Source organism: Plutella xylostella, chromosome 25 (assembly GCF_932276165.1).
Source record: "Plutella xylostella chromosome 25, ilPluXylo3.1, whole genome shotgun sequence".
Taxonomy (NCBI): domain Eukaryota; kingdom Metazoa; phylum Arthropoda; class Insecta; order Lepidoptera; family Plutellidae; genus Plutella; species Plutella xylostella.
The window spans coordinates 1,178,218-1,194,540 of NC_064005.1; the positions used below are offsets into that span (position 1 = coordinate 1,178,218).

The 16,323-nt window shown below is 38.7% G+C and overlaps 1 protein-coding gene across 6 annotated transcripts in view; it reads right to left on the reverse strand.

Moving 5' to 3' along the window:
* Positions 1-16,323, reverse strand: part of LOC105381563 (homeobox protein homothorax) — a 200,644-nt gene that overhangs the window by 125,907 nt on the left and 58,414 nt on the right. For all 6 annotated transcript variants that reach the window (XM_038107214.2, XM_038107212.2, XM_048630193.1 and 3 more), the window contains exon 7: positions 2,110-2,236. In XM_038107214.2, the coding sequence (XP_037963142.1) occupies positions 2,110-2,236 (127 nt within the window). The remainder of the gene's footprint in view (positions 1-2,109; positions 2,237-16,323) is intronic.

Below are 16,323 nucleotides of genomic sequence, written 5' to 3' on the forward strand. Positions count from 1 at the left end.
ACATTAAATGCAACATCGCCAGCGTGATCGGACGAAACATTAATATTTTTCATGAATAGTCCGGCACACATCAGTGTCTACATAAAAAACGCATTGCCCAATTAGCAATCGCATCGGCTCTCGTCGGAAATCTATCGTATAATTGTCAGTTAATTGAAAAACGTAATTACAGTCGTCGGCCGCGTGGCGGCGCCACTGCGTGCGTTGATTAAATATTAAATTCGCAAATATTATAATCGAATCGTCCCCCGCTTCCCCTGGGAGGTGGGAGGACTCTATTGAATTATATCGAAATTTTGAATAATTTACCGAGAGAAGTTAGTAGCATGATTTGTTAAAGGGTCTTTATCTGGACGCTCGCCACAATCTGTTAGCAATTGTTGAGCGTGTCACAAAAAGTGCTGATCCTAACACGGCGGTACACATCGGCGCTAAAATTCAATTTGGCAATGACTTTTTGCAACGTTCGCACCGACACCGCGGCCCACAAACCAAACAATTACACAAACGTGCGACGAAAGCATAATTTTTGCCGAAAACTAAAGGAAAATGTGAAAAAATAAATCCACGCGACGCTTTGTTAGTTTACGCGCCAACACTCCCGCCATTTTTGACAGCTGTCAAAAGCGCGGATAGCAAACGTGTCTTTATAAAGTCACACCTTTGTTTATACGACTATTGGAAAAAATACTCCACAAACAAAATGCATTTGCATTTTTAAATGGAAATGTTCTGTATTTTTATTAAGCCTTCTTCTGAGAAGGCTGAACAGGCCGGGCACTTTAAAATCGGAATAACACAATGTAATCCCACACAAATTACCCCGGAATACATGAACGCAGCGATAACTGTCAAGATGTGATGCAGATACACCTCATTTCAATACCTATTGTACAACAAAATCAACATGAAATGTCTTATGTACGAGTCCCGAACGCACCCATCCGTCATTTCGGTACAACAACGCGAGATACGATCGAGATTCAGAACGTCACATGTCTTATTGAAGTGACGAATGATTTCGACGTTTCTGAACGATGACAAACGCGCGTCTGAACTCGGCGTTCCTTTTTCAAAATTTTGAATGGCTTTCGAAGACGAACGATAAGGATGTGACGACGTTTTGTGTCAGTTTCCAATGAGCTAGCGAGAGGTGCTGAGTTGTTTCGACGGATCTAGATCTGTTCGCGGACATGTTAATTGTTGGGCCTGGCCGCGAGTGGGTGTCGCGGTGCGTTTAATGAAAGTTTATTCAACTTTGATATAAAGGATTTGCATAGCTATGTGTCAAGGCTCTACTCAACTGGTTTTTTGTGGTAAACTTAATGAGCAAAAAGAGAACAAAGATGCAAATAAGAATTAATTGCGCCACTCTTCCGGCTATCATACGTTACTCCACAAACGGATGCCCGCTCGATTGCATAGTTACTAGTTACCACACGCTTCGATTATTCCATTTAGCCAACAATGTAAATGTATTTATTTATACATTTATACGTGTGAAAATTTGACGCTTGGGCAACCTAATTACGTCTATATCTATGCTACCCTGGAATTATGTTATTAATTATAATCACTTAATTCATAGGTTTCAATAGTTTTCTGCCCAAAATAATGAGCATCATGTGGAGGATCATCCACGTATCCTGCATCCTTTTCCTTCTGCCTTTAATTTACTGCCATTATCTTTTCTTTTGCTGTCATGTGATCGTGGTAAGCCGTTCTCAGCCCGATGTACATAGGCCTCTGCTTAGCCTTAGAGTGCGAACATAATTATTTACTTTTCATCCAGAATCCAACCATCTGTCGACCGACGACAAGACGATTACATCATCCATATATACTGGCTAGGAAGCCAGTTTAGGCTTAATATATTGATCCTATTGTAGAGTTAGGTGAATGATGTTGCATTCATCATCAACACCATTAGCCAACAAACACACCCCTTATTCATCATCATCACAACCCATCACGTCTACACTGCTGGAGCAGAGGTCTCCTTTCAATGAAGGAAGGGTTTTAGGCCTAGTCCACCACTCTGGCTTATTGGGGGCTGGTGGATCACCCCTCACTGCTAAGATCTGAATAAGTGAATGATGCTGAACATACCTGGATCCGTGGCGTCGAGGGTCTGTGGCGGCGGCTGGCTCAGCGGGCCGGGGGTGCCCCCCGAGCCGGGGGACCGGACGTCGTCGTTCACGGCACCTCCGTACGATAACGACGAAGAGGGCGGCCTCTGTGGAAAGAACGAGACAACAACGTCAGAACAGCAAGGATGAAAAGAAAAAGTTTGCATCATAAATAAGACCTTCTTGGTTGCCGGTCCCAGGTCACTGACCAGAGACAAACTAAATAACACATCGCGTGACCATAACGCACCCGAAACAAGGTGAAAAAAATTGTATTGACAAATAATTACATTGCAACGAAAGGTGTTACAATTCGTTGTACGTTTCGATCGACGATCGTTAACCAAATGTACCCTGACAGATATTTCGCTAACGATACAAAATTACGCCCTTTCCCTTTGAATAAACAAAATTATAACAATAACAACAAGTTATAATGATGAACCCGCGAGCCGAGTAAGTCATTTTCAGCTCGCACATATGGTGTGAACGGGACGCATTAGCGAACACGTTTCCTGTTACAAAAAAACAATCTCTTAAAAACAACACTATTCGTAGTTTGGCGGGAACTAAACCCGAAATTGGGGGGTGTAAAAAGAAAAAGTCAGGAGGCATGTGTTCGATATTCAAATTAGGATAGATCTGAGGAGTGTCAGTTTCGGATTGGTGTAATTGAAAGCGGCGGCGGCGGCGGACATCTGTTCTGAATTTGAATTCAAATTCGCCGTCTGTTCGATTTCTTTAATGATTATTGAAATTGCCAGTTGGACTATCCAGCAGAGTTCTATTTTTGCATTGGCATTTCGTAATGTTACGTTGGACTGAGCTCAATATCTTATTTCTTATAAGAGCACTTCAACGTATGGTGATAAATGTATCTACTTCAGTCCATTCATCAATGCTTCTGTGATATGTATGTAGGTATATTAAATTATATTAATGCATTAACATAACCATATACCTACTAATTTATTGTATTTTTTTATATTTACACATGTTTCATTTTACGCTATATCAACTAGAGTTATATTGCTTAGTCAACTTATCTTTGTATGCAATGACATTTAGATCTATGTCTTTGGTTTATAGCAATAACAGGTATCAATTTTCTCAAGTCTAAATTATAACCCATAACAATGTTTACTGCAACACAACTAAACGTAACCTAAGCGATTTGCATAAAATAATTAAACATGCCCAACCTAAACATGGAGTTAAAATTTTAAAATAGGACACTTGAATGATTGCGCTGGAAACACCTTATTTGGGCGTCCAATCAGGAGCTGTCAGTTTCATTTCAAGTTTAGAATTTAGAATGTAACGATCGAAATGACACTGGCTGGCAAAACCGCTGAATTTATTTTTTATGAACAAATTATTCGAATTTTAATAATAGGATGTCAGCAAATGTGAGCAATTCTTACTTTGAATCTTTATGCTGGGCTGTTAGTAACTAAGTTCTTCCTATAGCTGATGGTGATGATAGAAGTGACGTAAGACTTGTGAAAGCAGGTTCCCCGATGCTTGTCGACAAGGATCATAAGGCAGGTGCCTTCTGGGTGATGAGTGCGAAAGTAGAACTAGGTTGGTCCAAGTTTAAAGAAAATGCGGATGAAGGACTAGAGCTATAATAATAACGCTGATGGCTTAATAAAATCTCATGGGAATCACCGTGAGTTTAAAATGTCCCTTCTATTACGTCCTAACAGTGGACATTGCGACAAACAAAAATTACCTATAAGTAGAAATTAAAACCATATAACTTACCACAAATTATCAATCATTAAAAAAAGTCTAGACCTCCTTGCACACCCAAATAATTTTCCGATAAAAAGACAAATACAAAAAAAGAACGGCGGAAGCGGGTACCGTCATTTTCAGTGTTGGCAACACTGACTTGCGCCAAAGTGTAAATGGCGACTTGGCGTGCGCGCGCCGAATCATTAGCGCCCGAGCACTTCCGAAACATTACGGTAACGGACGAACTCAATGGAACCGGTTAAATTTAAATTTGGAACGCATTGTTCTGGGATCGTGCAGTTCGCTAGCTACATGATCATGAGTTCCTGGTACTTGATCTGGTTAGATCAGGACTAAAAACTCTCGGAAAACTAAATTCGATTGTTTTTTTTTATTGTTAATGTCCAGCTGTTTTCATGTCAAGATAAGATAGATGTTGAGTCTCTCATGTGCTATCTAAGTAATTTTTAATGAGAAATCAACAAATTCAAGGCGGCCTTAACCAGAAATCTAGCATAAGTCCTATTTTTCAGAACATCTTACCAACATACTACTTAAAAATGCATTTCAAAGTCCTCATCACAGCTGCTTCATCTTCCTCCATCATGTACGTATAGATTGCATCCATAGCTCCGTCTTGTTAGACACTTCTCGTCTGGGTGTATTTAAAGCCAAAACAGATTTCTCCCAGTAATCCCGGGTCGGTTCGTTTGCTGCAGCTGTCGCTGCGCCCGCGCAGGCGTCTCGCTACAACGAACACGTTCCAAATACGAATGTTTTTCAAATTAAGGAGGTATACTTAGCTTGGATGTTTTGGGGATTTCGGCTAATTTTATATTTTATTAATTAATGATCACAGTCAATATGATGTTAAATATTTTCATATATTTAGAGCTGATTGTATTTCAAATTATTTTACAAATTTCATTTAATAGTCGCTTTATGCTTGCTTTCTATAACGTCGATCAAAATAATTCAATGTAGCATCTTTACCTATTGGTCAATTTCAACAATAATTTGCCATTCAGCGGTGGTGAAATTAAATCTGAACCGAAATAGGCGGGTTTTCTAACTGAGAATGAATCATTTCTGAACAGACTGTTGGTCCCACGAGGTCCATAGTTCGATTTCGGGAAGAGGCGTGGCGACATTTGTGATTCTTACAAGTGAAAGTTTTTTGCGGTTTCCGAACAGCTCGGCCAATTTTGGCAAAAAATATTTACCGTCGATTTCACACGAGACACTTAACAAAGATGTCCGAGTTATTTTCACGGGAATTTTTACAAGCAAATCATAGTTTTTGCGCGCGAAATACCTTTACGCCGCCATTTTCGAGCTAACGGGATCCGATTGATTATCATCTCGGTTCAATTATTGATTTTTATTCGCAAATCTCCTAAAAAAGATACTTCTTTTACAAAACCCCGCATTTAGGGTGATAACTGATAACCCTACAGTCAAGTATAGAACTTAGTTACTCCACAGTCAAACATGATTGTGTTGATGCTTAGAACAAAAATATTAGCACTAAACATTACACAAATTCATTTGAATCTAAACTGCAGTCTTGAAGCAACAACATTACAACTGCGATGCGAATGTAAAATACACTTCTCAACGCGATGCACCAATTAAGCGAAGCACTAAAAATTATTGTTATAATGCAAAATGGCGAAGCAACCGCATATTAATTTCGATTTACGTGATCAAACTAATAATCTGTGCGGCGATCCTGTGTTTTTCTTCAGGCTATAGAAGAAATTGCAGCCATTATGATTATTATGCGGAGGGAAAGTAGAAATTCACAGATTAAGCGGTAATGTGCCGGTATTGCACATTTACCATCCTGCTGCCATGCTTAGTGCCAATTTCGCCATTGTCGGTTATCTAACCGACAGGGATTGATTTATAAATTAAACGTCATCTCCATATAAAATTCATGACAGATGTGTCAAAAGTTAACCGCTACTCCCTGGTTATGCTCTAACCGAGAATGGAGAAATTGGCACTTAGTTGGCTGAACCTTACGATTAAAGGTAAGCGTCCATCTATCGGTATCGTATATACGCATCATACGATTTTCGAACTTCGTTTAAGTATAATAATAGAATTTTTACAAATTAAAAATTTATAGGTATTGAACAGTAGGAGTGACAAAAATGCAGTCGATGATTTGAAGGAAGTTTACTTAAGGGTAGGCTAGTCAGACTAAGGCCAGATACTAGCAAATACCTTGTAAATATATACCTTTAGGTTCAACTAGAATATGCAGATGTTGTGAAGGCATTTAAAATATATACGCACCGTCCCGCTAAACAGATGGAAGGAGATTATACTAATGATTATAAATTGACTGGCTAGTCTCTGTTCGTTAGCTATTTTAATTTGACCTAACTAACCTTACTACAAAAATGCTGCAACATCGAAAATAAACCGAGAAAAATAACATGAGAAACGAGTTTCGCCAGACCAAAACGTGGACAGAGTCAACAGAGTGAGATGTTTGTTTATCGCAACAGATCTAGCTTTAGATCTAGATGCCGTGCGTCTAGCCGCGGTACCAGGCTGGCAGAGGTATCGAGATGGAGCCGATATCCCGCTAAAGGACGTTTTGATTGAACGCACCGGACAGGGGGAGATAAGACCGGTACGTATTTGCATATTAAACGAGCTAAAATTAATTTTCTTGCGAGATGTTCGAGGCAACCCGTGTACCAGGGCCTCATGTGTGTAGAAGCACTCACATTATGCCCACACAACAGGTGATTGACCCGTCATTGGAAGAAAAGGTTATTTTTTTAGTATTTTTTGTGTTTGCGAAGAATACTGTAAAAGCTTATTTGCGAGGGCGATAAAAATCACAATACAATTTAGTTAGACTTTCAAATCTGGAATATTCCATCTAGGTATGCAAAATTGCAATTTTCTGGACTTCAAGATAACTCTGAAATGATGTCCTCTGGCGCAGCCAACTTTGCTCTTCTAAGTACTTATCTTCATTAAAAAGGATTTCATATGCGTTTACTGAAAAACACGATCAGTGTTAATGTTGATAAATGGGTTTAAGTTTAATTAAAGGTCCATTTAGCAATTAAAATAGTGTTGATTAATGAAGCGTTAAGATGTAACGGTTTACAGTCGCCATCTTTGTATCGAATAAGCAGTTTTTTTATTTTTTTATTGATCCGTTTATCACTTTCTTACAATTATAAATACTATAATGTGGCGCTAACGTAATCTTATCATAGGTAAAAACGGGGACACAAGTTTATAATTTCTTCTATGTTATTACAAACCATTTTTTTTTTCATATTTAAGTAATAGATAACATTATAGCATAAAATATGGAGAGTATGTAAGTAAGACAAAGATAAGCTTATAGGTATTTATGAAAGCACTATTAGTATTCATTTCTTTTTGCTTGATTTAGGCTCAAGATAATAAAAACTAGTATCTGCTTGCTATTTTATAACTTACTAGCTGTTCCCGCGAACTTCGCTTCGCCTTTTAAAGTTTTCCCGTGGTAATTCCGGGATAAAAAGTAGCCTATGTTCTTTCTCAGGGTCTAGACCGTATGTATACTTAATTTCATTCAAATCCGTTCAGTACTTTTGGCGTGAAAGAGTAACAGACAGACAGACACAGTTACTTTCGCATTTATAATATTAGTTAGGATTAGGATTAGGATAGGATATGATGATAACGCAAGTTATTTATCAGTTTGTATATTTAAAATTTCTCATGCGGTCCTTTACCTTTATTCAAATAAAGTTTAAGAACGGTGACCAAGTGACATTGTATGAATCAGAAATGTAGATAATTTTGTGCCAGCCTAATATGAATCCAAACAAATTGTAATAAAATAGCTATTACTGATGAAAGTTAAAACCAAAAAAACAAACAACTCTTATTGCAACGGACTACAGCTTATATCAGCGATTAAACAATGATAGAAGATACGAATAACACTTTATATTTTTTGATGGGACATTAAAATGCTACTCATGAGTTGTAAAAAAATGTTGAACGCATAAATATGGAAAAGTGATTCGAATTAAATCAATTGTCCTTTTGAGGTCTTGATCGAGGTCCGTGGAATATAAATCAGTATATGGCGCCTTTATTAATCTATTGTTAAGTATTGTGTTGCATTAGCCGCCAAAACAAACGTAGGTACTTACAAGAACATATTTAGGTAATTAATTTACTGACAGACAAATTAGAGTTTTATATATTATAGAGATTTTAACATTCAATTTGGACTATAATGATTAGACACTACTAATGCAAAATATACTTGAAAATAATTTTGCTTTTAATTCACGTCAGCATAAACACATTACCCTAAAATCGAAATTAACAGTTGACAAACGAATATACCTCAATTCATTGAGTTCATATTATAATAAAGCTGGGCACATATTTATTATTGTGGAAGCTAAATTGTTTATACAGAAAACAGCGACCCCTGCAGACGTCAAGCGCACAACTCCAATGATGAATTTAAAATTCACAAAAAGAACAATAGCGAAAGGGTTGGACCGTTTGTTCCAAGTTTGAATGATTTCAAATATGGAACGAAACGACGGCGCGTGCGCTCGGTCAAATTTCAAAAGGCCAGGTGGAATCAGGGCTGTACTGTTTTTGATATTTATTTACTTAGGCACTGTACATGTTTTCTTTGGCGGGATAAGGTATGTCGCTATGAGTTACAGATGATAATCGTTTGCACTAAATATAAAGGTAATCTTGGGCAGTAGCCTTGAAAATGTATGTCAGTTTAGACTGTATTTCATAATATTTTGTATACCTACTCTTGAATAAATTGTTCTTAACGATGAGACCGCCATTTGTGTACCGGCTATGTGTTCTAAGTAAGTAGTATATTATAAATTTTGTAAATTCTGTTCTTGTAAATAATATTCTATCTATCTGTGTACATATCTCAGGGTATCTCCTGAGCTGGTCACACGGACTTCAGAAACACAATCCAATTACGCGAAAGCAATTCAGAGGCGAAACACCGACAGTGCAATTCTCTCTTACAAAAATATCAGAACCCTTCGATGTCCAGCGTACACCCCCCGCACCCCCGCGCCTCTGTAGGGGGGTGGAAGGGAACAGTACCGGACTTTTCCATTATCATTAATTTGCTACAATGAGACTTTACTACGGTGTCATCTTCAAGTGAAAGGAAAGGACATACGTCTTAATATTAAAGAAATAGCCGTTTTAACGTAAAATGCTTTTGCTTGTCGACTGCTCCGATGTCTAGCCAATTTATTAAAAATAGTCAAGTGGAGAATTTGGTTGTTTCGCTACAATTATTTATATGTTAAAGTAGAAACTTCAATCAAATAAGTTTACGCTTTATTTAATACGTTTTTTGTAGCTAAGTATTTGCTCTGCTTCATAACACGAATTATGTAAACTTGTGCTAAAACAAAATCGAATCTATCTTAAACCACTCGCTTTAATAAAAGAGGTGGTAGGTACTCTTTACGGAACATTTACACCGCATTTCCATTCGAACTCCATTGACAAACCCCAGCCAATAAATAACCGAAAACCGATCAGCCATTGTCTTACAAGGCGGATTAAAAACCACCCTCTTTTGTTTTATAGGAAACAGAGGCCCGATCGATGGCAGTGCTGGAGCTGCGGATACCAGGGGCCCAGGAATCCGACGCAGTATCGCGTTTCACATGCAAAGAATCGGGAACGGCCTGTTATTGAATCGACTGCTGAAGGGTCGAGGAACTACTAAGTTTAGGACGTGGCTTTTTGCCAGATAGGCAAGTCATGCCTAGATTTTTTAAAATTTTAGATTACGTTCTTAGTTGTTACTACTACAGGTTATGTGTTTAACAGTAAAATCAATATAGATGAAACATACCCAATAGATAGGTAATGGTAAGTTCTATTCATACGTGACATTTAAAAAAATCATCCTGTTACAACATAGCGCTACAAGAGAGAGAATAGTATTCCGAGTCGGTTCCCACATCTTGGCTAAGTGTAAAACAATAGGGTGCCATGAATACAAACGTACACACACCCCCGCCGCTTCCGCTCCACTCGTATGCACAACATGCTGAAATAAATGATTGAGACATACGCTCCCATGTTTACCGAGATTTGCTTAACAGAATCTCCTCCGATCCAGGTGAAATTGCCCCATAAATAATGTTACAGTGGTTACAATAGAATTGTTATTCGTTTAGAAAATAGAGCAAGTTTAAATTACAAAGCCTTCATTAAACGAAAACAAACCTATCGGTACAACCATCGCAGAATCCAATGCATTTATAACAGCTACTTAAAAACCAATATCTGATACGTGTATCACTGGAACGTTGATCGCATCAGCTACGTTAAAGACGGCGGGCCTTGCACGCCGCCCTGCGGGACACCAGTTTATAAAACTCCGTAACAACGCGTAGACTCGGCGCTGTCTAGCTCCTCCGAGGCAGGCATTAATATTAACTAAGTAAATATTCAAATAAACAGAGGAGCACACGGTCAGAAGCTCGGCACACATCATTAGTTATTCAATGTAACGGAACGGAGCACATACATTATTCAGAGATCGTAGGTGAGGACTGTGTCGCCCAGCGCACTACAGCTAACAGACTACTAAGGGCCAGTTTCCTACTCTTCCGGTCCTTTAATTGATTCTTAATTTGAATTTTATTGTGGGACGTGTCGTTATTTAAATTAAATAGTCTCGCCGCGCAGATTTCTTTGCGCTCTCGGCCCCAAACTGCTAATTTGGCAGTTAAGCCTCATCCGACTGCGAGGATCGGGTAATCGCGCGAGGGCGTCCTAGTCGAACGTTAACGTTTTTAAGATTAGCTTTATGTTGGTCTGGGGCACGGTTACTTCAATTTCCTTAATTAATTACTCGTATCCGAATCTTTTATTACGCACATTTGCATATCCACATGAGGGGTGGTGTTAGAACCGCAGCATAAAAAGCTTTCTATCCGCCATCACGTCAACATATTCAAATCCTTTTAGAATGTCAACCGACCGGACAATTCAAATCCGGGCTTAAACAATAATAGTAACTTTATTAAAGTTTGAAAAAATCTGTCAATATGTGAATGAAAGGCAGCATTATGCGGCATTGGGCAGAGTCGCGCGCCTCTCAATAGGCTTTTTCACAGAGAGCCTTCATTGTGGGCAGCTTAAAGGGTTTCATGCGACAATACCGGCTGAGTTTAATTAACCGGAGTTTAAAGCTTAATTGTAAGTGGAGTTAAGCCGAGGAACACGTGTCGGTGTCGCGCAGGGCAGTGTTCTGGGCCCGCGATTGCTCCGCATTGAAATTTTCATAATAACCGCGACTATGAGTTGTAGGCGCAGGCTCCGAGCCTTTGTTTGTCTGCTCGAGGGTGAAATTTGGCGAGGGAAGTGTTCGTGCGTTTGTTTGGCCAAAGTTTGGTGTTGGATTTTAAAATACTTATAATATTTTAAGGTTTGAAATTGAATTGTAAATTCCGATCCGATTATACGAATATTGATGTATTGATTAGAAGTCGAAAACACCCTATTTACATCATTCAAAACAAAATACGCCGCAGCTGAAGTAATTCCGATAATACTATCATTAAACCAGTACAACAATGGCGTTATCGACGCCATCTGAACTCTAAACACAGTATCACAGCCCACCACAACTTTATCAGGCTATTTACTATTTACCAGCGGAGCAATTTACAGGAAAACCAAACAACAATTACGGAACAAAAACAAATAAGAGGAAAAATCATTAGGGGAAGGCCTTGGAGGGTCGATAACAAAGAATAACAGGCAAGAGTGGTACGCCACTCATTATGCCCCGATTGTGCAGAAGTTGTTTGGCCACAAGCGGGGGTTGCAGGTTCGACAATAGACGTCGTGAGATTACAACTGTCGGATGTCGGATGACGAGCCGAGACGGGCCGGGGGTGGGTCTGGATGTTGGTAATTGTCACACTCGCTTTCAGTTTGTTTTGCGGATGGTGAGTTCGGCTCTGCGGTTGTGTGGTCGAGTGGGTTAACATGAGGGGGTTATTTTTCAAATATTATTTTGTATAGGCTAACTTTTATTCTCTTTTTACCCCAAACACCTTCTCAATGAATGTACCACTTTAATAACATAATAAAAAAAGAATCAATTATTAATATTATTAAATTAATATTTACTTAGAAATAAATAAACAAAACATATGCAATAAGGTAACCAGATACCCGCAAACACGAATACAAAGCCAAGTCCCACACCGTCCCTCACTCACAAATGAATATAATCATCATAAAAGGGTGCAAAAATTACGCGAAACCTAATCAGAAGAAGACATCATTAGCCACCTCAAAACAATATCTTGGTCAACCCCATCCCGTGGGCTTTATGGGAACCGATTCCTCTCACTTGTCCCCTAGATTCAAATCAGCAACTGTTGCTTATCGCTCTTATAAGAGCTGAAGAGATGCTATATTTGATTACCATATAGTGGTGTCAAAGTTTGGGGTCCACAGTGAATGGTGTATGGTTTCACGAACAATGCTGATGGAAGAGCGTGGGGCTACGCGAGGGTACTATCTGTTGTTGTTAATACAATTACTATTGATTAGCTCGAGTGCTACTGTCAGGACTGTGACCCATTTTTGATGTAGCTTGTTGTTTCGGATACGGGATGCGTTGTGGAGACTGTTGGGAATATAATCAAATTAATTACCATGAAACAGTACAGCAAGCATTTAATTAATCAATAAATTACCGATAAATTCCCCAACTACTAAATCGATCGAAATCATCCAACTGCGACCCCGCGCTGTTTGCCGAAACATCAAATGTCAGCAAAAAAACGAGCCCTAGAAAAACATTGAGTCACCATACAAACAATTATCATTAGAGGCGTCGGTCTGTAGGCGAAAAATACGCCAATAACAATAATTGCGACTGGTGACGCCGACGCCACGCGTGCCAAGTGTCGGGTGTCGTGGGAACTGCTCCGCATCACGACCCCTCGGTGGAACGGATCGCAACAGTAGGGCCAGACGCCGCGGAGGATCGAATTGGGGTGCCTTCGCCTCTGGTGTTGGATGTAGTGCGAAACTAATAACATGACCTCTGCGTACTCAACAAAATTGTAGAGTGGGAGTCACATATTAACTGGGAATGGTAAAGAAGAACAAGATATCAACAAAGTACACTTCACGAGAAAATACATGCAGTTACTAAAGACCAAAGTCCTAAGTAAAGGAGACAATAAAAACAATAAAACCGAAAAAATATACGCCGACAAAAGTGACAAAAACTTTTCTTTATTTCGCAAAAGAGATGCAAAAACATTGTCAGCGAAAGGGAAGTGTGCGTTTACAGATAAGAAAGAAAAAACTTTCATCCACATCAGGAGAAGGGACAAAAAGATGATTGAAACAAACCTGTGAAAGTTTCCGAACGTCCCTTTGTAAGTGTATTAAACGACGAAACTTCAAAGGAAACAACTGATATAAAATAAATACTTCCAATAATAAAAAAGTTGTCAAGAACGAATCAGGACGCGATAGAGTTTTTTACTCAACATTGTTGCAAAGTAACTGGAGTTATTTATTCTTTGTGCTTTTAGGATATAAATACATAGGATGATTCCTTTCTTTGCTTATTATTTTTACACATATGTACCTATTTATTATTATAATAGTCATAGGCACCCACACGGTTATGATGCCCACCGGTCCCACTTATGTACTAGTAATGTATTAGTAAGATGTCATTGTACTATGTATTAAGTATATCTATATAAAAAAAAAACATGGTACTATCGGAGGATGACTTCAGTTTATCACTACAAACTGTAAGTGATACGACTTAAACTAACCCATATCGGAACCCTAAAACAACAAAGTATGAGTACGGAATGGCCAGGCGAAGTTTTTGTAAACTTGTACAAGGTTGAAGAATAAACCGGGCGAGGCGATGTGGAAAATTCTGAGGAGTATTATGATAAGTATGAAGTTCCCAGTAAGGGGATACAAATAGGAAAGTAGCTCGGGACAACTGCATTGAATATAGAAGCAGGCGACCCAACCCGCGGAGTAAACAAAAGAGTTTATGAGACGAATTTTTCGCTTTAGCAGTTTTGTGGTAAATAAAAGATGATGCGGATAAGAAAACTGGGGGCAAGGGAAATATGGTCACTAGTAAATTCAGGGCTGGAAAACTGGATAAATTATTAACAAATTTCGGTGTGCTGTAAACATATCTGGAAGAATTTCCAGCTGCATTGAATAAGAGCGATAAGAATCAATTATTAAGTAAGTTTAAGCGTCCTGTATGTTTGTCATAGGCATCGACTGGCATGTTCGTGAATAATAAAAATACAAAACCGAAATGTGTTTCCGTCTTCCGCCCCGCTACATCAATAATTTGTCAACTTGGAAGAAGTTTCGAACGACTTTTGTTAATATTAAGCCGTGACAGGTTTTCACAAGATATAAACTTAAACTAGCTTTTTTAATGTACTTTATCGGTCAAACTCGGGTCGATAAGATTAGCTATCACTCCATTCAGTTCCCATGCCACAGTTCGCTATTTAGTGAACTCTACTAAGGAATTTGGTTACTTCAAATATTTATTTAGCGTTTTGAGTAGGTACTTCAATCTTTTCTCGATGTAATGATGACACATTTACAGCTGCTTGTATTAGGCAAGTGGTTGTTGAGTGTGATCTAATTCACATGAGTATTTTGATACAAAAACACGTTACACACAGTTAGGTATGTCACGACAAGAAATAGACGCAATTCCAATATGGAGTACATAAGGGAATGCCGGAACAGTGTGGCTGTGGCATCGCACCCCAACACGGCTGCCGAGCATTCCGCATACATCTCTGGAATTTCTTAATGAATACAGCCGATCTCTTGCAAAGCCAACATTGGCTGCTGCTAATGATACCCACCCTTTAGAGCACCCTTTAAGAAATCGCATCCACTAATAGAAAGACGACATACCATCCATCAATTTCCCCTCAATGTTTTATTTATAGCTTCCCATCCACGGTGTGCTAATCTTACGCTGTCTCAGGAAAATTTTGGGGTATCAAAGATCCCATACGTAGCCAGACACGTACGATTTAAGCACTAATAGCTGAAGAGATAAAACACATAATTGATTGCTTTGTCTTGGAGATTGAGAGTACCGAAATGGTGAATGAATTTTATTGCCTTAGTTTAAGGGTGGTTTCGGCTTGATACGGTGATGTGATAGGGAGACATGTTTGCAAGATTTGTTTACATTAGATCTGAGTGGTGGTAATAGCTTTTTTGTTTGTTTAAAGGAGTTAGCGTTGTAATTTTGTTTAGTGATAATGCTAATACTTTACCTTTCTTAGATACTCAGCATCAGATTACACGCTACTCACTATCTGATCTGGTCACAAATATCGAATAAAATTGTAATCAAGATAAATAATCAATACATCACGTATGTATTTAAACAGCCATAGTAAGTATCGTTACGGCACATACTTTCAGTTTTCACAAAAAATCATTAACTTCCTGATACACAAGATTCAAGTGCTCTTCAATTTCAAGACAAAAAACTGAAAAACCCAATTTGAACTGACGTGTCTGCAGTACGTTCTATAAATACCGGGGCACTTAGAGGCAGATGGAGAAAAAAAACATAAGAAATACTATGCAACAGAGGGACCAGAATAGCTCCCTGAGGGACTCCTTATTCTGAAACGCGAGCGACACTGACTCCGGCATACCCCGGCGGATAACGGGCGATAATATTCTATTTCGTTACATAAAATGAGGTTTTTATCTCATTAACATACCCAGTTCTCAAAGAATGCTGTGGGTGAAGTGATAACCGAGATTTCGGAACATTATAAAGAGTTAATGTATATGCTACTTAAATTAATTTATCTTATTGAAATTACGAAATACTTCGAAGGCTTGCTTATCCGTGTATGACGACAAATACTTACCTCTATAATATGTATATTATGATATTAAGACAAAACCAGCATAACTACATTTCAACAATCATCACTTAAAAACTTCAAATTAAGAGCAGAGAACAAGAGAACAGAAACAAAAAACTACATAATTTAAAAATGCTTTCTTATAATCGAGGTATGTAAATTAAAGTCCGTCTCGGCATCCAACTCATTAACGCGGGTTCATAACGCGAGGCACTAAATCAACCCGAAGCTATTGTCTACCAACAAATATAGAACGGACCTCGCCTCGACTCGATGCGAGCACGATTCTCTCGAGTACTCGATCCAGAATCGATAGCCGACGCCCTAGAATGCGCGGCGACGCTGCCAAATAATTGACAAAGTCGTGGTCAGAAGTCACACGCCAGAAAACATATTTCGCAATTATGCATCTAATTCTAGACCTGACTACTCGAGTTCGGGCTAACTTTGCACTTTCACCGTTTGTTTTT